Here is a 24,344-nt window from a genome sequence, read left to right as displayed (position 1 = left end):
TAGCAATGAATACAGCTCAGTCCATGGTGCTGAAACCAGCAGTGCCATTAGGCGTTTCTTTACCCAGCATCAGAAATATAGTGTAATTCCTTAAATTATAATTAAAACTCAACTAAATGATTTAGACAGATAAAGTAGAATAAACCTGTAAATCAATAATTGTATTGTAAAAGCATTCTAACCTCAATCGGAGAGTCTGGTTCATCCAAGATATTCCTTTCACTCTGTATCCTCTGCATCGTCCCTGTAGAACTGGGATCCATTATCAGTATGTTCTGACTACCAGCTCTGCCGAACTTACAGTCACTCTTTCTGGAGTCAGTTGTCCTGCACACCTCGTAATTGTACACATGAGGGAGAGTCCCTGACCCCAGAGTGTCTGAATAACGTGGTGGATAATATGGAATCACAGGGAGACTTGAATGATAGAGGCGGGACTGTCTCCATCTGTATATTTTCACTGATACAATAACCACTAAACATGTGATGAAGAGAAAGGAAACTACAGCCAAAGCCAAAACTAAGTAAAAAGTCAGGTTGTCATTGTACTCCTTGTCGTGTGTGAAGTCAGTGAACTCTGAGAGAACTTCAGGGAAGCTGTCAGCCACCGCCACGTTAACATTGACTGTAGCTGAACGAGAGGGCTGTCCGTTGTCCTCCACTATAACAGTCAGTCTTTGTTTCACAACATCTTTATCAGTGACTTGACGGATTGTTCTTATTTCTCCATTCTGTAATCCCACTTCAAACAGCGCCCTGTCTGTGGCTTTCTGAAGTTTATAGGAGAGCCAGGCATTCTGTCCAGAGTCCACATCAACAGCCACCACTTTAGTGACCAGATAGCCCACATCTGCTGAACGAGGCACCATTTCAGCCACCAGTGAGCTACCACTCAGGACTGGATACAGAACCTGAGGAGCATTGTCATTCTGGTCCTGGATCAGTATTTTCACAGTCACATTACTACTGAGTGGAGGAGAGCCTCCATCCTGAGCTTTGACACGGAACTGAAAATCCTTGATTTGCTCGTAGTCAAAAGAACGCACTGCATGTATGACTCCACTATCAGCACTAACAGATACAAATGCGGAGACAGGCACTCCATTAACCAAGGAGTCCTCCAGTATATAAGAAACACGGGCATTCTGGTTCCAGTCAGCGTCTTTGGCTTTCACTGTGAATATAGAGAGACCTGGTGTGTTGTTTTCTATAATGTAGGCCTCGTATGAGGTCCTCTCAAAGACAGGAGCGTTGTCATTCACATCTGATATCTGTAAGGTAAGTGTGACAATGTTGGAGAGTGAGGGCACTCCCTCATCTGAGCAGGTCACGCTGATATTATATTGGGAAGCCATTTCCCTGTCTAAAGCTGTCTCCGTAACCAAACTATAGAATCCATTTAATGACGATTCTATTTTAAATGGAATGTTGTCAGTGATATGACACCCCACGTGTCCATTGTTCTCGGAGTCGGGGTCATTTACGCTTAACATAGATATTACGGTGTTTGGTGGAGAATCCTCTGATATAAAGTCAGATTTAGAAACTATATTAATTGTGGGTTTATTATCATTCACATCAATGATATCAACTATGACCTTGCTGGAATCAGATAGCCCTCCGTTGTCTACAGCTTCAATATCTATTTGAAAATGTTTTGTCTTTTCGTAATCAATTTCACCGACTAGGGTGATCTCACCACTTTTCCTGTCGATCTGAAACAGCTCAGAAAAACGACGCTTGCTTTTTGTAATCACATATGATACTTCTCCGTATGAGCCTTTATCCTCATCAGTTGCACTAACCTTTGTCACACTAGTTCCCTTTGCCGAATTTTCTGTTATTTTTGCCTTATATACGGGTTTGGTGAAAGTCGGGGCATTGTCATTCGCATCTAGCACGGTGACGTATATCTGCAATGTTCCTGACATCTGCGGCTCTCCTCCATCTATAGCCGCTAACAACAGGGATATGTGGTCTTGTTTTTCTCTGTCAAGTGGCTTCTGTAAAACCATCTCTACCTTTTTACTTCCATCGGCCTGGTCTTCCAGTTTCAATGCAAAATTATCTGTGGGTTTAAGCGAATAGCTTTGCAGACCATTCAATCCTATGTCGAGATCAATTGCTTCCTCTAACACAAATTTAGACCCGATGACTGCCGACTCGCTAATTTCAAAACGCTTTTCATTGTTTGTAAAACCCGGGGCATTGTCGTTTATGTCCGTGATTTCTATTGTTACACGAAACATCTCCATTGGGCTTTCCATAATGATTTGGAAATGCAGCGCACAAGGCGTCGTCTCCCCACATAGAGACTCTCTGTCTATCGCCTCTTTGATAAGGAGGACGCCCCTTTCTTTATTCAGCTCAATATACTCCGCACTGTCCCCGGTATATACACGAGCCTTTCCCGATTTTAGTCTTTTTACATCTAAACCTAAATCATGTGCTATGTTACCAACTAAAGAACCTTTCACCATTTCCTCGGGAATGGAGTAGCTGACCTGTCCGACAACTGAACTGACAAAGAGCGAAAGGACCGAGATAAACAGTACTTGCCGTCTCATTGTTCTAGCGCATATGTTGTCCTGATCAATTCAAAGAAAATATATAATCCAAGAGGTAAATATCCCATTAGATTTCGTGAACAGAATTCAAAAGTATCCTCGCAGGAACAATAATCCAAAGCAAACAAAATCGTTTATCATGGAATCTCCCCCTCCAACGTTTCAATTCGGCAGACTCTGCGTTCTGCCTGTTCTTATATGAAACAACATAGAAGTGGGATGTTCTGCAGAATCTGCACAACACTTGTGCAACACGCTGGCCAACAGCGGCCCTCCGAGTTCAATACACATAACTACAGAGTCAAACTGAACCACTCATTCTTCAGTACGTGACTTTGTGTGTATAGGGAAAATAAGTATTTGATTTCTCCTTTACATAGAAAGGAGAAAATTGCCAAATGGAGAGCTCTCCCTTTTCTGATAGGACAATAATGGATCTGAGGATTGGTCAAGCTTCACGTGTCATCACAATATATGATATGAATATAGGTTCAGGGGAAAGTACATTTTTAAGTGTGATATGAGCACTGCCCAGTTCACACGGGTGTGATTTTTATATTAAGCAAACGGTATAGGCCATAATGTTATAACATAGGTATACATGATTTTAAGCCAATATGGATAAAACATTTCGTTAATTTTTTATACTATAAAGGATGAATGAAATGTTTTATCCATATGCTATCTCATTGGAAACATATTGACATCACAAAACTGCAGTGGGAAGTGGGAAGCAATAATAGTATCTCTGTCCATGGTGCTGAACATTGCTGCTGTCAAATTAATGCATGGAAATGGATTAGGCAAAAACATTGACCCTCAATTGCATATGCAGCATACACACTGCTATTTTAAATTATGCCAACCTGTAGTGGAGAGTCTGGTTCATCCAGGATGCTCTTTTCACTCTGTATCCGTTGCATCGTCCCTGTAGAACTGGGATCCATTATCAGGATGTTCTGACTACCATCTCTCCCAAATTTACAGTCACTCTTCCTGGAGTCAGTTGTCCTGCACACCTCATAATTGTACACATGAGGGAGAGTCCCTGTCCCCAAAGTGTCCGAGTAACGTGGTGGATAATATGGAATCACAGGGAGACTGGAATGATAGAGGCGGGACTGTCTCCATCTGTATATTCTCACTGATATAATAACAACTAAACAGGTGATGAAGAGAAAGGAAACTACAGCCAAAGCCAAGACTAAGTAAAAAGTCAGGTTGTCATTGTACTCCTTGTCATGTGTAAAGTCGGTGAACTCTGAGAGAACTTCAGGGAAGCTGTCAGCCACCGCCACGTTAACATTGACTGTAGCTGAACGAGAGGGCTGTCCGTTGTCCTCCACTATAACAGTCAGTCTTTGTTTCACAACATCTTTATCAGTAACTTGACGGGTAGTTCTTATTTCTCCATTCTGTAATCCCACTTCAAACAGCGCCCTTTCTGTGGCTTTTTGTAATTTATAAGAGAGCCAGGCGTTCTGTCCGGAATCTACATCAACAGCCACCACTTTAGTGACCAGATAGCCCACATCTGCTGAACGAGGCACCATTTCAGCTACCAGAGAAACTCCACCCTGTACCGGGTACAGAACCTGAGGAGCGTTGTCATTCTGGTCCTGGATCAGTACTTTCACAGTCACATTACTACTGAGTGGAGGAGAGCCTCCATCCTGAGCTTTAACACAGAAGTGGAAACCTTTGATCTGCTCGTAGTCAAAGGAGCGCACTGCATGTACGACTCCACTATCAGCACTAACAGACACAAACGAAGAAATAGGTATTCCATTAACAGCAGAGTCCTCCAGTATGTAAGAAATACGGGCATTCTGGTTCCAGTCGACGTCAATAGCCTTTACTGTGAATATAGAGAGGCCTGGTGTGTTGTTTTCTACAATATAGGCCTCATATGATGTCTTTTCAAAGACAGGAGCGTTGTCATTTACATCTGAGATCTGCAGGGTTAGAGTGACTCTGCTGGAGAGCGAGGGCACTCCCTCATCAGAACACGTTACAGTGATATTATATTCAGAGGCCCCTTCTCTATCCAAATCACTGTCTGTTACGAGGCTATAAAAGTTATTGGATGTAGACCTCATCGTGAATGGAATGTTTTCATTTATATTGCACTGAACCTTGCCATTTTCACCTGTGTCTACATCTTCGGTATTGATCATTGTGACGACTGTATTGATTTTCGCGTCTTCGGAAATTATATTTGATCTGGACATTATGTGAATGATAGGCTTGTTGTCATTTACATCTACGACGTCGACTTTTACTTTACACGATCCTGTAAGTCCACCTTCATCACTTGCAAGTAAACTAATCTCGAAATTCCGTGTCTTTTCATAGTCAATATTTCCTATCAATTGAACTTCGCCATTTTCTCCATCCACCTCAAATAATCCACGTGCATAGTAGTCTAAAGTGTTTGAGATTGAATATTCTATTTTCCCATTAGTTCCATGGTCTGCATCTGATGCACTGACTGCTGTTATAATTGTGCCTTTAGGAGAATTCTCTACCACAGTGGCTCTATATATCGGTTGGGTGAAAATTGGGGCATTATCGTTAGCATCTAGTACATTGATTAAAATCTGCATTGTTCCAGACATTTGCGGGTCTCCTCCGTCAACGGCTGTCAACACGAGGGATATAAGCTCTTCCTTCTCCCTATCAAGAGTTTTTTGCAAAACCATTTCGACATTTTTCATCCCATCATCTCGATCATGCAATTCTATTTTAAAATGATCGGATGGTTTTAGTTCATAGCCCTGTAGTCCATTCATTCCCACGTCAAGATCGACAGCTCTATCTAAAACAAATTTGACTCCAGACACAGCGGATTCGCTTATTTTGAATGTCATATCCTTCTTTTCAAAGGATGGAGGATTATCATTTATATCTGTTATTTCAATATTTACGCTGTAAAATTCCATCGGATTTTCTAGAATGATCTGAAAATGTAAAGCGCAAGGCGTCGTCTGTCCGCAGAGCGCCTCCCTGTCTATTCTGTCTTTGATAAGCAGGACACCCCTCTCTTTATTCAACTCGACGTATTCTGCACTGTCTCGAGTAAAAATACGAGCTTTGCCTGCCTTCAATCGTTTCACATCCAAGCCCAAATCATGTGCTATATTTCCCACTAAAGAACCTTTCGCCATCTCCTCTGGAATGGAGTAGCTGACTTGACCAAGGATAGGACTGAGGGAAAGCATCGACATAAACAACAGTACTTGCCGTCTCATTGTTCTGTCGCACATTTCTCCACCATATGATCCGAGATTTGCTCAAAAAACGCCTCAATATTAATATCCCATCAGATTTCAACTGAACATTGAAAAAAGTAACAATCCACGCTCCAACTTCGAAAATAAAAGTACAAGTTGCTGTTGTTTCTTCGTTAAATGTTCACTGTAATATTAGCGGTTGACTCGCACCCCTTCCTATTTCTCTATAACTGAGATATGGGAGAGGTTGCTCAGTAAATCTAATCTAAAACTACCACAAACTGGCCAACAGCGGCCCTGTCTGTTCATTGCAGTAAACTGCAAACAAATGTAGGAGAGAAAGAAGAAAAGAAACGCATGGATTTAAATGCAGTAAAATAGCATAAATGTAGGCTATGGATATATGATGAATTAGTAGGAACTGAAGACCTTACATTCATATCATGATATCGAACATCAAATGTGAGAACTGAAGGAACTGAAGGGATTAAACTAAAAATGCAAGTTGCATAATGTAGAATGAATAATACTGAGAAATAATTTACGTTTTGTCACGTGAATAATTGTATTCAATGGTTGCATTTCAATCAGAGTATAACTCCAACATAATGTAGGCCTACAAAGGTAAAGGTCCATAAAAAAAATATAACTATTAAGACAACAGAAGTCAATAATAACAACAATTAACAGCACGCAATGATGCCTTGCCTGGAAGTCCATTTGGCTGCAAACATTGTCTTTTACTTTGTTCCTAAATTAATACCCCTTTCGTGTATCTTCTAAAAAGAGACGACGACACAATCACAATAATCTAGACTCTTTTGTATTCGTTTTCCTTGAAAAAAGAAGAAGAAACAAAGCGCCATGCAACAAGGCACTAGCAAGAGCAACTCAAAACATATCATCATATGTCACTGTCCATGGTGCTGAAACAAGGAATTCCAGTTCTACTCAGGAACAACACTGTGTTCTAATTCACTATGATAATTTGATATATAAACTTCAAGATTGATCGAACAAAATAAAAGTTTGATAACATAATAATATATAATAAATATATCATGACTAGCCTATTATTCTTGTCATCATCATTATTATTATTAAAACAGTCTAACCTCTAGAGGAGAGTCTGGTTCATCCAAGATGTTCTTTTCATTCTGTATTCGCTGCATCGTCCCTGTATAGCTGGGGTCCATTATCAATATGTTCTGACTACCAGCTCTGCCGAATTTACAGTCACTCTTTCTGGAGTCAGTCGTCCTGCACACCTCGTAATTGTACACATGAGGGAGAGTCCCTGATCCCAAAGTGTCTGAGTAACGTGGTGGATAATATGGAATCACAGGGAGACTGGAATGATAGAGGCGGGACTGTCTCCATCTGTATATTTTCACTGATATGATAACAACTAAACAAGTGATGAAGAGAAAAGAAACTACAGCCAAAGCCAACACTAAGTAAAAAGTAAGGTTGTCATTATACTCCTTGTCGTGTGTGAAGTCAGTGAACTCTGAGAGAACTTCAGGGAAGCTGTCAGCCACCGCAACGTTAACATTGACTGTAGCTGAACGAGACGGCTGACCGTTGTCCTCCACTATAACAGTCAGTCTTTGTTTCACAGCATCTTTATCAGTGACTTGACGGATAGTTCTTATTTCTCCATTCTGTAGTCCAACTTCAAACAGCGCCCTATCTGTGGTTTTCTGCAGTTTATAAGAGAGCCAGGCATTCTGTCCAGAGTCCACATCAACAGCCACCACTTTAGTGACCAGATAGCCCACATCTGCTGAACGAGGCACCATTTCAGCCACCAGAGAGCCACCAGTCTGGACTGGATACAGAACCTGAGGAGCGTTGTCGTTCTGGTCCTGGATCAGTATTTTCACAGTCACATTACTACTGAGTGGAGGAGAGCCCCCATCCTGAGCTTTGACACAGAACTGGAAATCCTTAATCTGCTCATAGTCAAAAGAGCGTACTGCATGTATGACTCCACTCTCAGCACTAACAGACACATATGAGGAGACGGGCACTCCGTTAATAGAGAAGTCCTCCAGTATGTAAGAAACACGGGCATTCTGGTTTCCGTCAGAGTCTCTGGCTTTAGCCGTGAATATAGAGAGACCTGGTGTATTGTTTTCTATTATATAGGCCTCATACGATGTTTTCTCAAAAACAGGAGCGTTGTCATTCACATCTGAGATCTGCAGATCGAGAACGACGCTGCTGGAGAGTGAGGGCACTCCCTCATCAAAACACCTCACACTGATATTATATTCAGAGGCTCTCTCTCTGTCTAAATAATTGTCAGTCACTATGCTATAGAAACTATTTGACGTAGGCTTTATTGCAAATGGTATATTTTCATTTATCTCGCAGTTCAGCCTCCCATTATTTTCAGAATCTGGGTCTTGGACATTAAGCATAACAATAACTGTATTTATAGGCGAGTCCTCTTGGATTGCATTTGACTTCGATAGTACGCTTATAATAGGAGCATTATCGTTTACATCAATTACATCGACCACAACCTTACTGGAGTCAGAAAGGCCACCACTATCATTTGCCTCTATATCTATTTCGTAATGTTTGGCTTTTTCAAAATCAACTTCACCAATTAATATAACTTCGCCATTTTCATTTACATCAAATATATCAGATATACTGTCCATTGTAGTTGAAACGGAATAAGATACTTCACCGTTTGTCCCTTCGTCCGCATCAGAGGCACTAACCTTTGTCAAAATCGTTCCTTTCTGAGAATTTTCAGTTATGGTTGCTTTATAAACGGACTGACTAAAAACAGGGGCGTTATCATTTGCATCGAGAACAGTCACAAATATCTGCATTGTGCCAGACATCTGAGGTTCCCCTCCATCTACAGCTGTTAAATAGAGAGATATGTGCTCGTTTTTCTCTCTATCTAAGGGCTTTTGCAAAACCATTTCTACTTTCTTATTTCCATCGGCCTGACTATGTAATTTCAGGGCAAAATTATCACTAGGTTTCAGGGTATAGCTTTTGAGTCCATTTAACCCGATGTCAGAGTCCACCGCCCTTTCTAACACAAATTTAGATCCCGTTATTGCGGACTCGCTAATTTCAAAACGTTTGTCGTTGTTTTTAAAACTAGGCGCATTGTCATTTATATCAGTAATCTCTACAGTTACTCGAAACAATTCCATTGGGTTTTCTAGAATAATCTGAGAATGTAGAGCGCAAGGCGTCGTCTGGCCACAGAGTGCCTCTCTGTCTATTCTCTCTTTGATAAGAAGGATTCCTTTTTCTTTATTCAGCTCAATGTATTCTGCACTGTCTACAGTATGAATTCGAGCTCGTCCTGATTTCAGTCTTTTTGCATCCAAGCCTAAATCCTGAGCTATATTACCGACTACAGAGCCTTTCGCCATTTCCTCGGGAATAGAGTAGCTGACCTGCCCGAGCACAGAACTGAGAGAGAGGACCGCGATAAACAACAGTGCTTGCCGTCTCATTGTCCCTGGCAGGGTGAAGAGGGAAACGCAGTAAAATCCGTTTGAAAAAATGTATCTTTTGACTTAGGTCCAAGATAAAAACAGAAAGGTAATGCACAGTTCTCAAATAAAGCAAATATACTCCGTGTTCTCTGCCCCACGAATGCGTGTTCTGGAACGTCGTTTTTTTGTCTATCTTCTAAACATTGTGGGAGGTATTGCACATAGCCTACTGTCTTAAACATCAACGCGCTGGCCAACAGCGGCCCTGTGAGTTCATACTGAGATATTGCAAGACAAGATTTCAATGAATAAAAAGGATAGTAGGGCCTACACTTCGTGTTGAGAGGTTTTTGAGCGGTGCTAACAGAAGCTGGCTTTGTCTGTCTGTCTGTCTGTCTGTCTGTCTGTCTGTCTGTCTGTCTGTCTGTCTGTCTGTCTGTCTGTCTGTCTGTCTGTCTGTCTGTCTGTCTGTGTGTGTGTGTGTGTGTGTGTGTGTGTGTGTGTGTGTGTGTGTGTGTGTGTGTGTGTGTGTGTGTGTGTAGGTAGGTAGGTAGGTAGGTAGGTAGGTAGGTAGGTAGGTAGGTAGGTAGATAGATAGGTTGGTATGTATGTACTGTGTATGTACTGTATGTATGTATGTATGTATGTATACAATACATGCATACATGCATGCATGCATGCATGCATGCATGCATGTACTGTATGTATGTCCAACATTTGGCTCACTGGAGAAGCTTCACAGGACGCTCATTTCACTCTGGCAATAGCCCTAGATAAATACAGGAGCACATCTGCTAAATAAATAGGGGTGTATGGCTTATAATATTATACTTTTACCAAAACAAAAGGTATAGAAAGCAAAAGTAATAGAGAGACCCGTGGTATGGTACAAAATAAAATATGTGTGACATAGATGGGGATATAGTGGAAAGAAGGTGTTAAAGACACAAGCATTAGCGATATATAGCAAAAGAATAATATAGGTTGAAAAGAAAAAGTCAGAAAAAGTTGTGTTTTTCGCTACAAAGAAATATTCTAAGCTTTTGGGGAGAAAAGGTGGATGCAGCAGCAGATTGTTGCTCTCCAAGGTGCTGAAATCTGAACAAAGCAACGCACATGGCTTAGAGAAAAGTGAAATATTCTAACCTCAATCGGGGAGTCTGGTTCATCCAGGATGCTCTTTTCACACTGTATTCGCTGCATCGTCCCTGTAGAGCTGGGGTCCATTATCAATATGTTCTGACTACCAGCTCTGCCGAATTTACAGTCACTCTTTCTGGAGTCAGTCGTCCTGCACACCTCGTAATTATACACATGAGGCAGGGTCCCTGATCCCAAAGTGTCTGAGTAACGTGGTGGATAATATGGAATCACTGGGAGGCTGGAATGATAGAGGCGGGACTGTCTCCATCTGTATATTTTCACTGATATTATAACAACTAAGCACGTGATGAAAAGAAAGGAAACTACAGCCAAAGCCAAGACTAAGTAAAAAGTCAGGTTGTCATTGTACTCCTTGTCATGTGTAAAGTCAGTAAACTCTGAGAGAACTTCAGGGAAGCTGTCAGCCACCGCCACGTTAACATTGACTGTAGCTGAACGAGACGGCTGTCCGTTGTCCTCCACTATTATAGTCAGTCTTTGTTTCACAACATCTTTATCAGTGACTTGACGGATAGTTCTTATTTCTCCATTCTGTAATCCCACTTCAAACAGCGCCCTGTCTGTGGGTTTCTGAAGTTTATAGGAGAGCCATGCATTCTGTCCAGAGTCCACATCAACAGCCACCACTTTAGTGACCAGGTAGCCCACATCTGCTGAACGAGGCACCATTTCAGCAACCAGAGAGCCACCACTCTGGACTGGATAGAGAACCTGAGGAGCGTTGTCATTCTGGTCCTGGATCAGTATTTTCACAGTCACATTACTACTGAGTGGAGGAGAGCCTCCATCCTGAGCTTTCACACAGAACTGGAAATCCTTGATCTGCTCGTAGTCAAAAGAGCGCACTGCATGTATGACTCCACTATCAGCACTAACAGACACATATGAGGAGATCGGCACTCCGTTAACAGAGGAGTCCTCCAGTATGTACGAAACTCGAGAATTCTGGCTCCAGTCAGGATCTCTGGCTTTAATTGTGAATATAGAGAGCCCTGGTGTGTTGTTTTCCACAATATAGGCCTCATATGTTGTCTTCTCAAAGACAGGAGCGTTGTCATTTACATCTGAGATCTGTAAATTCAGTGTGACGCTGCTGGAGAGCGAGGGCACTCCCTCATCAGCGCACGTTACACTGATATTATAATCAGATTCTCTCTCTCTGTCCAAATCACTGTCTGTCATTAAACTAAAGAAATTGTTTGTAGTGGATTTAATCGTGAATGGAACATTGTCATTTATAGAACATTTAACTTTACCATTATCCCCTGAGTCTGGATCCTGAATGTTAATCATTGTCACAACAGTACTTGGCTTCGCGCCTTCCGATATTACAGTGGATTTGGACATAATATTGATAGTTGGCTTGTTATCATTCATATCTACAACATCCACGATTACTTTACAGGAATCTGTGAGACCCCCATCATCACTTGCACGTAGATTAATTTGATAACTTCGTGACTTTTCATAGTCGATGTTGCCAATTAATCTGATCTCACCGTTTTCCTCGCCCACCTCAAATATCCCTCGCTTATGATCAATTGTATTTGATATCGAATATGTTATTCTACCGTTAGAGCCATGATCAGCATCTAATGCACTGACAGTCGTCACAATTGTCCCTGTTGGAGCGTTTTCAATCACAGCAGCCTTGTATAAAGGCTGCGTAAAAACAGGAGCATTGTCATTAGCGTCTAACACCGTGATGAGAATCTGCATTGTTCCAGACATCTGAGGCTCGCCTCCATCTATGGCCGTCAAAACTAAAGATATTTGCTCATTTTTCTCCCTATCAAGAGGTTTTTGCAAGATCATTTCAACATTTTTACTACCATCTGCTTGATTATGCAATTTTAAAATGAAACTGTCCATTGGTTTCAGTATGTAACTTTGCAAACCATTTGAACCGACATCAAGATCAATAGCTCTGTCTAAAGCGAATTTAGCACCAATTACAGCAGATTCGCTGATTTTGAATTTAACTTCACTTTTTTCAAATGACGGTGGGTTATCATTGATATCGGTGATCTCAACTGTGATACTATAAAACTCCATTGGGTTTTCTAAAATAATCTGGAAATGTAAAGAGCAGGGCGTCGTTTGTTCACAAAGCTCTTCTCTGTCTATCCTCTCACTGATGACGAGGACGCCTCTTTCTTTATTCAGCGCGACGTATTCCGCACTGTCTCCAGTATAGATACGAGCTTTACCTGCCTTAAGCCTTTTTACGTCCAACCCCAAATCCTGTGCTATATTACCGACTAAAGACCCTTTAACCATTTCTTCAGGAATGGAGTAACTGACCTGCCCGATCACTGAAGTGAGAGAGAGGACCCAGATAATCAGTATGCCTACTTTTCGTCTCATTGTCTCTGCCGTCATTTTCTCGTGCGACTTGATGAGTGAGTAAATCGGTAAATATCCAAATGAGAATCAAATAGCTTATAATCCACCAAAGTCCATTCAATGATATTTAAAAAAGATTTTCATAATAGATCCAAAAACAACGACAATATATTTCCCAGCGTTTTGTCCTCTTTCTTTGAGACTGTGCGCTCTGCGTCTGCCTCTTTCTATCACTGTTGTGGGGATGTACTGCTGGAAATCTGCTCTTAACTGACACATTATGGGCAACAGCGGCCCTGTGAGTTCAGAATTCAAAATTGCAGAGCAAATGTATTTGAAGCGAGTGGAACGAGTACAAATGAAGTCACTGCCACTGGGCAAGAAGCAAAAATGTTGCATGTAAATATTTGTGATATTCATGAGCCCATGGGTGCATCTTTTCATTAAACACTGTCCCCTAGATATGTTAAAGACTTTTTATATATTTTAAATGAGATGACTACCACCAGTCAAATGCCATAAAGACAATACTATACAAAAGATGTCATTAACACATTTAAAATACAACATTAAGTGCTTAAGTAAAAGTGCCACAGTGAAAAAAGAAAAAACGTTGTTACCAATTCAGCAGTCAGACTGTCAAAGAAGTAGGTCTACAAACGTACTTGCAAAAAATAATATGTAAGTGCACTTTGTCGGCTCCAAACAAACTCAACCAAATACACTGATGCATCCAGACTTTTAGTCGCAGACAGGCGAAAGAAAGCAATGTCCACAGCTTCATATTTAGGTTGCATATTTTACTTAACTTTCTCCATAAAGTGCATATGTACAAACAACAGCTTCTCCTAATGGCATTGTTCTCTGGTGCTGGTCGCTCTGTGCTGGTAAAAACCATTTGTCCACCCAGGCCAGGTGCATGCTCTTCCCTCATTAGCCAGGCCTACTTATGCCCTTGCTGCCAGTCAATCAATTAGGCCAGGGAGAGCCTGCCCTTGGTGTACAAACTAATTAACCAATAATTAAACTAATAGAACCAATTATGCTAAATAATGCCAAATAATCACAACTATAATAATGAAAATAATAACAATAAACTAAGAAAGATAAGCAGTGCAATGGCTTTTACAATATACTTGAAAGTTAATGCACTCAATAAGAATGCCCATTTCATAAGGCTATATATATATATTCGGGTTTTATTAGACTATAATTATTGATCATTAACAACTTGTATATTTCATACTACTATTCAAAAATAGCAGATCTACAAGCTCACAATGCAAGAAATCGCAGCCCTTATGTGAGCTTACAAATCTGCTATTTTAAAAATATGTTTTACTTTTTTAAGTAATTATAGTATTATTATTGATTATCTAAATTTGCAAAGTAAATGGAAAGTCAAGAGTAAAAAGGACAAAGTCTGCCTCTGAGGTGTTGTGGAGTAGATGTATTAAGTATAGCCTAAGTACCTTTAAACTGCTGAACAAACTTGCGCAATACTGAGTTACTTTACACCTATAGGTCAGGTGCCTAATCCCTATATCAATTTATTATTTGGAAATACAACGACTAACATTTCATAGTTGGCCGTATGATGGAGAAGAGAGACACACCATGCTGATAGAGGATAGAATGGTAGCGGCTATAGGTTCATGTGATTTGCTGGAAGAGTGAAACAGCAAATAATTACAAAATCCTCTGTAAAACGTTGTATGAATATGTCATAATACTTATCCAGACATTGTTTTAACAGACAAAACAGATATGATCCATCATACTATATGAAGAAACATACTGTACAGAAAGAATAAGATGGAAAGAAAGCTGTCAGTAGTCGCTATCCAAGGTGCTGAAATTGAAGCTATACAATTGGTTACAAGAGAAAAGAGAAACATTCTAACCTCAATCGGAGAGTCTGGTTCATCCAAGATGCTCTTTTCGCTCTGTATTCGTTGCATAGTCCCTGAGGAACTGGGGTCCATGATCAGTATGTTCTGACTACCAGCTCTGCCAAACTTACAGTCACTTCTTCTGGAGTCAGTCGTCCTGCATGTCTCATAATTGTACACATGAGGGAGAGTCCCTGTCCCCAAAGTGTCTGAGTAACGTGGTGGATAATATGGAATCACTGGTAGACCGGAATGATAGAGGCGAGACTGTCTCCATCTGTATATTTTCACTGATATAATAACAACTAAACACGTGATGAAAAGAAAGGAAACTACAGCCAAAGCCAAGACTAAGAAAAAGGTCAGGTTGTCATTGTACTCCTTTTCGTGTGTAAAGTCAGTGAACTCTGAGAAAACTTCAGGGAAGCTGTCAGCCACTGCCACGTTAACATTGACTGTAGCTGAACGAGAGGGCTGTCCGTTGTCCTCCACTATAACGGTCAGTTTTTGTTTAACAGCATCTTTATCAGTGACTTGACGGATAGTTCTTATTTCTCCATTCTGTAATCCTACTTCAAACAGCGCTCTGTCTGTGGGTTTTTGCAGTTTATAGGAGAGCCAGGCATTCTGCCCAGAGTCCACATCAACAGCCACCACTTTAGTGACCAGATAGCCCACATCTGCTGAACGAGGCACCATTTCAGCAACCAAAGAGCCGCCACTCTGGACCGGGTACAGAACCTGAGGAGCGTTGTCATTCTGGTCCTGGATCAGTATTTTCACAGTCACATTGCTACTGAGTGGAGGAGAGCCTCCATCCTGAGCTTTTACACGGAAATGGAAATCCTTGATTTGCTCATAGTCAAAAGAGCGCACTGCATGTATGACTCCACTATCAGCACTAACAGATACATATGAGGAGACGGGCACTCCGTTAACAGAGGAGTCCTCCAGTATGTAAGAAACACGGGCATTCTGGTTCCAGTCAGAGTCTATGGCTTTTACTGTGAATATAGAGAGTCCTGGTATGTTATTTTCTACAATGTAGGCCTCATATGATGTTTTCTCAAAGACAGGTGCGTTGTCATTTACATCTGATATCTGTAAACTGAAAGTGACGCTGCTCGAGAGTGATGGCACTCCCTCATCAGAACACGTCATGGTGATATTATACTCAGACGCTCTCTCTCGGTCCAAATCACTGTCTGTCACTAAACTGAAGAAATTATTTGCTGAAGTTCTGATAATGAAAGGTATTTCTTCGCTTATGAAACATACGACTTTGCCATTTTGACCAGAATCTTGATCTTCAACGTTTATCATTGTGACAACAGTGTGCGGTTTGGCGTCCTCCGATATGACACTTGTCTTTGACATTATGCTAATATCGGGTTTGTTGTCATTAACGTCTTCCACATCGACAATTAATTTGCAGGAATCTGTAAGTCCTCCATCATCACTTGCAAGTAAATGTATCTGAAAAAATCTTGCCTTTTCAAAGTCAATATCTCCTATTAATTTAACCTCACCACTGTCTTCGTTTACCTCAAATATATGCTGTATATCATCTAGAGAATTCGTGATTGAATAGGTTATTTTGCTGTTTGTTCCTTCGTCTGCATCAGTGGCTTTGACTGTGGCAACAATTGTTCCTTTAGGGGCATTCTCTGACACAGTAGCTTCGTATTTAGCCTGAGTAAAAACCGGGGCATTGTCATTGGCGTCTAACACTGTAATCAGAATCTGCATTGTCCCAGACATCTGCGGCGTTCCCCCATCTACGGCTGTTAACACGAGAGATATTTGCTCTTGTTTCTCTCTGTCCAGGGGCTTCTGCAGCACCATCTCCACGACTGTATTACCATCACCCTTATCCTGTAATTTTAGGGCAAAATTATCAGTTGGTTTTAACACGTAGCTTTGAAGATCATTCACACCAACATCGTGATCCACCGCCCTTGCCAGAACAAATTTTGCCCCTGCGACTGCCGACTCGCTAATTTTGAATTTCATCTCGCTTCTTTCAAAAGTGGGAGGGTTATCATTTACATCTATGATTTGGACGGTGATACTGTAAAATTCCATTGGACTTTCTAGAATAATCTGGAAATGTAAAGCGCAGGGCGTCGTCTGTCCACACAGTGATTCTCGGTCTATTCTCTCTTTAATAAGAAGAATACCCCTTTCCTTATTCAGCTCCATGTATTCTGCACTGTCTCTAGAATAAATGCGAGCTTTACCTGATTTAAGTCTATTCACATCTAAACTTAAATCCTGAGCTATATTCCCAACTAAAGAGCCTTTCGCCATTTCCTCTGGAACTGAGTAACTGACCTGCCCGAGCACAGAACTGAGAGAGAGGAACGAGATACATAACAGTACTTGCCGTGTCAGTGTTATTATCTCCGACATTTTTGGTATAAAAAGTGCGCGATATTTGTCTTCAGGGAAAAATATACACTCCGTTTGAGTCCAGATCGTGAATATCCATACACTGTATCACTATAATCCATAAGCAAGGAACAAAGGAATGTCAGTTAGATGTCTCTTCGACTGGTGTTCTCCGCAACCTGGATTTCTCTCTTTCTTTCCCGTCTAATACATCGACATCAAGGAGGAGGTACTGTTACAACTATTTCAAAACGTATACTCAATGGCCAACAGCGTCCCTGTCTGTTCAGTGCAACGAATTACACATAGGGTACATGATCATATTTTAATCTTTCAATAACATTGTATTTACCAAGTAAAGACACATTGGAATACTGTGCCGAGTTTAGGCTACTAAACTATAAAGTGCAAGTCGTTGCAATTATTTCTATTCAACCCAAATAAGCTGTGTTAATAACCCAAAGTAGCAAAATAGACACAAGGCTGCACAAGGATACATAAAGGTTACAGTACTGCTTTCAAAATGTATGCGTGACTCGGTTATGCTGTCCGTACTGAAATAAATACATCCCATGCATATGCCTGTCAGTCTGTCTGTCTGCCCCTCAGGTCTCCCACATAAATACTTCCTCCTTGGTGTAACCAGGGGCTTTTCGCACGCGCACGGACAGCGCACGCGTGCGCACACATTTTCTGGTGTAGTCCGGCCGGTCACACTTCTAAATCTGTTTGCAATTACTTAAATCCTCAAGTCCGACAGGCAACTGACCATCAGTAAAAGCATGTCAGCAATTATTATAGAAAATGTAATTATATGTGGGTAGCACTTTTTCCACTGACGGAGCACACTAGAGTGACAAGCAATTTAAAAAGTTTACGAAGAGGGACTATACTGCAGGCGATCAAAGCCTGTAACACTGTCCATGGTGCTGAAATAAACCAGATAACACAGTAAACGCACGCACGCACGCACGCACGCACGCGCACACACACACACACACACACACACACACACACACACACACACACACACACACACACACACACACACTGAATATGTATGGGAAATAATAAGACAATATACATGTATATTCAAAATAATATACACCAAGGAAACTGAAGTCAAAGGTTTGCCATTAAACGTTCTAAGCACTCACCTCTATAGGAGAGTCTGGTTCATCCAAGATGTTCTTTTCACTCTGTATTCGCTGCATCGTCCCTGTAGAACTGGGGTCCATTATCAGTATGTTCTGACTACCAGCTCTGCCGAACTTACAGTCACTCTTTCTGGAATCAGTTGTCCTGCACACCTCGTAATTGTACACATGAGGGAGAGTCCCTGACCCCAAAGTATCTGAGTAACGTGGTGGATAATATGGAATCACTGGGAGACTGGAATGATAGAGGCGGGACTGTCTCCATCTGTATATTTTCACTGATATAATAACAACTAAACAAGTGATGAAAAGAAAGGAAACTACAGCCAGAGCCAACACTAAGTAAAAAGTCAGGTTGTCATTGTACTCCTTGTCGTGTGTAAAGTCAGTGAACTCTGAGAGAACTTCAGGGAAGCTGTCAGCCACCGCCACGTTAACATTGACTGTAGCTGAACGAGAGGGCTGTCCGTTGTCCTCCACTATAACAATCAGTCTTTGTTTCACAACATCTTTGTCAGTGACTTGACGTATTGTTCTTATTTCTCCATTCTGTAATCCCACTTCAAACAGCGCCCTGTCTGTAGCTTTCTGCAGTTTATAAGAGAGCCAAGCATTCTGTCCAGAGTCCACATCAACAGCCACCACTTTAGTGACCAGGTAGCCCACATCTGCTGAACGAGGAACCATTTCAGCCACCAGAGAGCCACCACTCAGGACTGGATACAGAACCTGAGGAGCGTTGTCATTCTGGTCCTGGATCAGTATTTTCACAGTCACATTACTACTGAGTGGAGGAGAGCCTCCATCCTGAGCTTTTACGCGGAAATGGAAATCCTTGATCTGCTCGTAGTCAAAAGAGCGCACTGCATGTATGACTCCACTATCAGCACTAACAGACACAAATGAGGAGACCGGCACGCCGTTAACCGAGGAGTCCTCCAATATGTAAGAAACACGAGCATTCTGGTTCCAGTCCGAGTCTCTAGCTTTTACTGTGAATATAGAGAGTCCTGGTGTGTTGTTTTCTACAATGTAGGCCTCATATGAGGTCCTTTCAAAGACAGGAGCGTTGTCATTCACATCTGCAATTTGTAAGGTGATCGTGACGCTGCTGGAAAGCGAGGGCACTCCCTCGTCTGAACACGTCACACTGATGTTATATACAGACGTTAATTCTCTATCCAAATCACTGTCTGTCACTACTGTAAAGAAACTGTTCGTTGTTGATTTCATAGAGAAGGGAATGTTTTCATCTAAAACACAGTGGACCTTGCCATTTTCATTAGAATCTAGATCTTGGACATTCATCATGGTTACAACAGTTCCTGGTTTGACATCCTCAGATATGCTGTGTGACTTAGACATGATATCAATGGATGGGTTGTTATCATTTACGTCAATCACTTCTATAATAACTTTACATGAATCTGAGAGGCCTCCTTTATCGGTGATTTGAACGTCTAGTTCATAATGTTTTCTTTTCTCATAATCCATAACGTCAAGTAATGTCAATACACCCGTTTCGATATTAATTTGAAAAAGACTAGCTGACCCTGATTTTGGAATCGTGTATGTCACCTTTCCATTATCACCCTCGTCTAGGTCTGATGCGCTTACAACACTTATTACAGTGCCAACTGAAGCATTTTCTATTACGCTCGCCTTGTATTCTGGCTTAGAACAAACAGGAGCGTTGTCATTGGCATCAAGTACCGTGATTAGAATCTCCATTGTTCCTGTGAGCTGAGGTTCACCTCCATCTATTGCAGTTAATGTAAGTGATATCTGCGCATCCTTCTCTCTGTCTAACGGCTTCTGTAGGACCATTTCAACATTTTTTGTCCCATCTCCACGACTAATTGTTTTCAGAGCAAAATTATCTGTCGGTTTCAGGGTGTATCTCTGAAGGCCATTAATGCCAACATCTTTGTCTAGCGCTTTCTCTAACACGAATCGAGCTCCAGTAAGAGCCAATTCACTGATTTCGTATTTCATTTCACTTCTATCAAATGTTGGAGGGTTATCATTTATGTCCGTAATCTCAATGGTAACCGTGTAAAATTCCATTGGATTTTCCAGAATCATTTGAAAATGTAAAGCGCAAGGCGTCGTCTCACCGCACAAAGCCTCCCTGTCTATTCTCTCTTTGATAAGAAGGACTCCTGCTTCTTTATTCAGCTCGATGTATTCTGCGCTGTCCCTTGTATAAATTCGAGCATTACCTGATTTCAGTCGTTTCACATTCAGACCTAAATCCTGTGCTATATTACCAACTACAGAACCTTTCGCCATTTCCTCGGGGACGGAGTAGCTGACCTGCCCAAGCACCGAACTGAGAGAGAGGACGAAGATAAACAGTACTTGCCGTCTCATTCTTATGTCCGACATTTCGATGGCAAAATGTCCGTTTACTGCTTAACAGTAAGCAATAATTTAAAGAAAATAAAAATAATCCGTTTGAATTCCAATGTTGGATAAGGCTTTATGCACAGGAAAACCCGAAACAAACAACAAATCCCCACTTAATGTTCTCAGATAGCTGGACAATTCAGTCTGTATCTGCATCTAGGTGGAGGAGGAGGTTCTGTTACAAATCTGAGGTAATGCAAAAATAACTCAGTGGCCAACAGCGTCCCTCTCTGTTCAACGTATTGAACTACAAAAGTGTCAACGCTCAGATAAAAGGTACAACGTTCACTGGAGACACGTAGCCTGCTAAATCACTGGTCCTACATTAAACTGAGTAGTAGACTATACAGTTTGTAGAATCATCTAAATATCTAAATGTTGGCCTATAGAAAAGTGTTTGCAAAATGGTGTGACCAAGGATAATGAAAGACAACATATCACGAGAGCTACAAAGAGCTTTAAAATGGCAGAACATATGCCTACTAACACCAGCAGATGCCAACATCCACTTCTGCGCGCGCGCGCGCACACACACACACACACACACACACACACACACACACACACACACACACACACACACACACACACACACACACACACACACACACACACACACACACACACACGATGATTTGTTCGATAGGCTCAAAGTATCATAAACATAACCATTCCAAGCTGAGGAGTTGACAGCTCATGGCCACTCTTCCTTTTCCCGACTGTATAAAGTTCAGAAACAGACCATTACAACTAACTGACTAACTAACTAACTAAACAAAATTTACAATCTTTAAAAAGTGCGAATATCCTTGGATTAAGCAACCATTGTTTAGCCCCTACACGCGGCCCCAATAAACACACAAGCCAGCCCTGAATAAGTCGCTATCCATGGTGCTGAAACTAGCAATTCAATTCATAGAGCCATGTTGCTGTATCCAGTGAGAAATTCCTAAAAAAGTATTATGGTGAACATTTAAGGGTAACCCTGTATGTTATACTACAGTTAATGGTTATTATATGTATGGTAATCAAATATACATTTTGGAAAGTATTCACACATAAATAATTGCACAATATACAGGAAACCTAGGAAATATTCTTTGTAGGGTACTCAGAATAAAGGCTGAGTAAGTGTTGTACAGTTGACTAGTTGATTTATTTTTCTATTTTTAGGATAGCCATGCCCCATATCAAGGGGTTTCCTGTTTAACAGTGTTGCCATGTCTGCTTATAATAAGTGACTCTGGGATTGTTTCTAAAGTGTAGTTGCTTATTTGACCTTGCTTCCTAATAATAATAGCTAATAATAATAATAATAACAATAATAATAATGTCAAGTACCCCTAAATTAGTATTTGTCCTCGGAACACAATCTGAAAATATTTTGTGGACCCCCATTAAAGATTTGTATTGTTAAAATGTTTACAAAATGTTCCAATGAATTAATGTTTTTTTTTATTCATGAAAATAGCAGATCTACAAGCTGTGTCTCGATGTGACACTTTATGAGATTGTAGATCTGCTATTTTCAAATAGCTGGTGTAAAGTGGTAAATCTTATAGTCTAGTTGCTTCTTTTGAGATAATTGTCATAGACCTGGCCACTTGTTAAAATGGCACAATCTGGCAACACACTGATAACCTCATGCATTACACCTGCAGTCTACGAGGGCATGAACATATATTGAATGAAGCAGTAGAAAAGGGCAAGGGCACCACCCTGGAGAAGTGCAAGAATAAGGTGAATTAGTACTATATGCATTTCCTATGGGTTTGATTAACATCTACTCTCCTGGTAAATACTTGGACATTAGAGAACTGTACTATAGAGGGTCACATTTATAATTAAAATAAAACTGTAACATCAATAATTGCACAAATCAAACCTCAATTGGAGAGTCAGGTTCATCCAGGATGCTTTTTTCACTCTGTATCCTCTGCATCGTAGAACTGGGGTCCATTATAAGTATGTTCTGACTGCCAGCTCTGCCAAACCTACAGTCACTCTTTCTGGAGTCAGTGGTCCTGCACACCTCATAATTGTACACATGAGGGAGAGTTCCTGACCCCAAAGTGTCTGAGTAACGTGGTGGATAATATGGAATCACTGGTAGACCGGAATGATAGAGGCGGGACTGTCTCCATCTGTGTATTTTCACTGATATAATAACAACTAAACACGTGATGAAGAGAAAGGAAACTACAGCCAAAGCCAAAACTAAGTAAAAAGTCAGGTTGTCATTGTATTCCTTGTCGTGTGTAAAGTCAATGAACTCTGAGAGAACTTCAGGGAAGCTGTCAGCCACCGCCACGTTAACATTGACTGCAGCTGAACGAGAGGGCTGTCCGTTGTCCTCCACTATAACAGTCAGTCTTTGTTTAACAGCATCTTTATCAGTGACTTGGCGGATTGTTCTTATTTCTCCATTCTGTAATCCCACTTCAAACAGAGCCCTGTCTGTGTGTTTCTGCAGTTTATAGGAGAGCCAGGCATTCTGTCCAGAGTCCACATCAACAGCCACCACCTTAGTGACCAGATAGCCCACATCTGCTGAACGAGGCACCATTTCAGCCACCAGAGAGACACCACTCTGGACTGGGTACAGAACCTGAGGAGCGTTATCATTCTGATCCTGGATCAGTATTTTCACAGTCACGTTGCTACTGAGTGGAGGAGAGCCTCCATCCTGTGCTTTGACACAGAACTGGAAATCCTTGATCTGCTCATAGTCAAAAGAGCGCACTGCATGTATGACTCCACTATCAGCACTGACAGACACATATGAGGATACGGGCACTCCGTTAATAGTAGAGTCCTCCAGCATGTAAGAAACGCGAGCATTCTGATTCCAGTCAGGATCTCTCGCTTTTACTGTTAATATAGAGAGTCCTGGTGTGTTGTTTTCTACCAAAAAGGCCTCATATGTTGTCTTTTCAAAGACAGGTGCATTGTCGTTTACATCTGAGATCATTAAGTTGAGAGTGGCTGTGCTGGAGAGCGAGGGTACACCCTTATCACTACATGTCACACTGATATTATACTCAGATTCTCTCTCTCTGTCCATATCCATATCTGTTACTAAACTGAAGAAATTATTTGCAGTTGAAGCCATTTTAAACGGAATATCATCATTAATATAACAATTAACTTTACCATTTTCACCTGAGTCTGGATCTTGGACATTTATCATAGTGACAACAGTCCCAATCTGAATATCTTCAGCTATGACAGCTGACTTTGACATCACATTTATGACAGGTGTGTTGTCATTTGAATCAACGATTTCAACAATTATTTTACAGGAGTCAGTTAGTCCTCCTTCATCACTGGCCTGCACATGTATTTCATAGTGACGTGTTTTTTCATAGTCAGTTGTCCCAATTAAACTAACATCGCCACTTTTTTCATTTATCTCAAACAATTCAGACAAATCATCAAGTGAATTCGAAATGCTATATGTTATTTTGGCATTAGATCCTTCATCAGAATCAGATGCACTAACACTATTTATCACCGTTCCTTTAGGTGCAGTTTCTTTCACAATGGAAGTATAGGTTTTCTGCGCAAAAACCGGAGAATTGTCATTGACGTCAAGCACATTAATATGAATTTGCACTGTTCCAGAGAGCCGAGGCTCACCGCCATCTATTGCAGTCAGTACAAGAGACAGATAATCCTCTTTTTCGCGATCTAAAGGTTTCTGTAAGAC

At 41.1% G+C, this 24,344-nt stretch overlaps 7 protein-coding genes across 7 annotated transcripts in view; all 7 read right to left on the bottom strand.

Moving 5' to 3' along the window:
- LOC308302351 (protocadherin gamma-C5-like) overlaps window positions 1-24,344 on the bottom strand; it is a gene marked incomplete at both ends in the record, with an annotated part of 340,087 nt that overhangs the window by 47,644 nt on the left and 268,099 nt on the right. The window lies entirely within an intron of this gene.
- On the bottom strand, window positions 153-2,567 carry LOC308301944 (protocadherin gamma-A2-like; the record flags this gene model as incomplete). The annotated part of the gene is made up of 1 exon (XM_080746091.1): window positions 153-2,567. One exon carries the CDS (start codon window positions 2,565-2,567, stop codon window positions 153-155), a length of 2,415 nt encoding a protein of 804 aa, XP_080602217.1.
- On the bottom strand, window positions 3,419-5,833 carry LOC308301488 (protocadherin beta-16-like; the record flags this gene model as incomplete). Its single annotated transcript, XM_080745485.1, has 1 exon — window positions 3,419-5,833. One exon carries the CDS (start codon window positions 5,831-5,833, stop codon window positions 3,419-3,421), a length of 2,415 nt encoding a protein of 804 aa, XP_080601611.1.
- LOC308301492 (protocadherin gamma-A4-like) lies at window positions 6,901-9,294 on the bottom strand (the record flags this gene model as incomplete). The annotated part of the gene is made up of 1 exon (XM_080745489.1): window positions 6,901-9,294. The coding sequence occupies one exon, from the start codon at window positions 9,292-9,294 to the stop codon at window positions 6,901-6,903; it is 2,394 nt and encodes a 797-aa protein (XP_080601615.1).
- LOC308301943 (protocadherin beta-16-like) lies at window positions 10,312-12,822 on the bottom strand (the record flags this gene model as incomplete). Its single annotated transcript, XM_080746090.1, has 1 exon — window positions 10,312-12,822. The coding sequence occupies one exon, from the start codon at window positions 12,820-12,822 to the stop codon at window positions 10,312-10,314; it is 2,511 nt and encodes an 836-aa protein (XP_080602216.1).
- LOC308301925 (protocadherin gamma-A10-like) overlaps window positions 14,440-24,344 on the bottom strand; it is a gene marked incomplete at both ends in the record, with an annotated part of 92,856 nt that continues 82,951 nt past the window's right edge. The window contains 4 exons of the mRNA XM_080746074.1: window positions 14,440-14,451; window positions 14,691-14,835; window positions 15,058-15,682; window positions 16,208-16,409. Of these exons, the coding sequence (XP_080602200.1) occupies window positions 14,440-14,451; window positions 14,691-14,835; window positions 15,058-15,682; window positions 16,208-16,409 (984 nt within the window). The remainder of the gene's footprint in view (window positions 14,452-14,690; window positions 14,836-15,057; window positions 15,683-16,207; window positions 16,410-24,344) is intronic.
- On the bottom strand, window positions 18,215-24,280 carry LOC308301942 (protocadherin gamma-A6-like; the record flags this gene model as incomplete). The annotated part of the gene is made up of 3 exons (XM_080746089.1): window positions 18,215-19,033; window positions 23,322-23,966; window positions 24,275-24,280. The coding sequence occupies 3 exons, from the start codon at window positions 24,278-24,280 to the stop codon at window positions 18,215-18,217; spliced, it is 1,470 nt and encodes a 489-aa protein (XP_080602215.1).

This window comes from Nannobrachium achirus, assembly GCF_963921795.1.
Source record: "Nannobrachium achirus genome assembly, chromosome: 17".
In the NCBI taxonomy this organism is placed as follows: domain Eukaryota; kingdom Metazoa; phylum Chordata; class Actinopteri; order Myctophiformes; family Myctophidae; genus Nannobrachium; species Nannobrachium achirus.
This window is presented reverse-complemented; position numbering and strand designations above follow the sequence as displayed.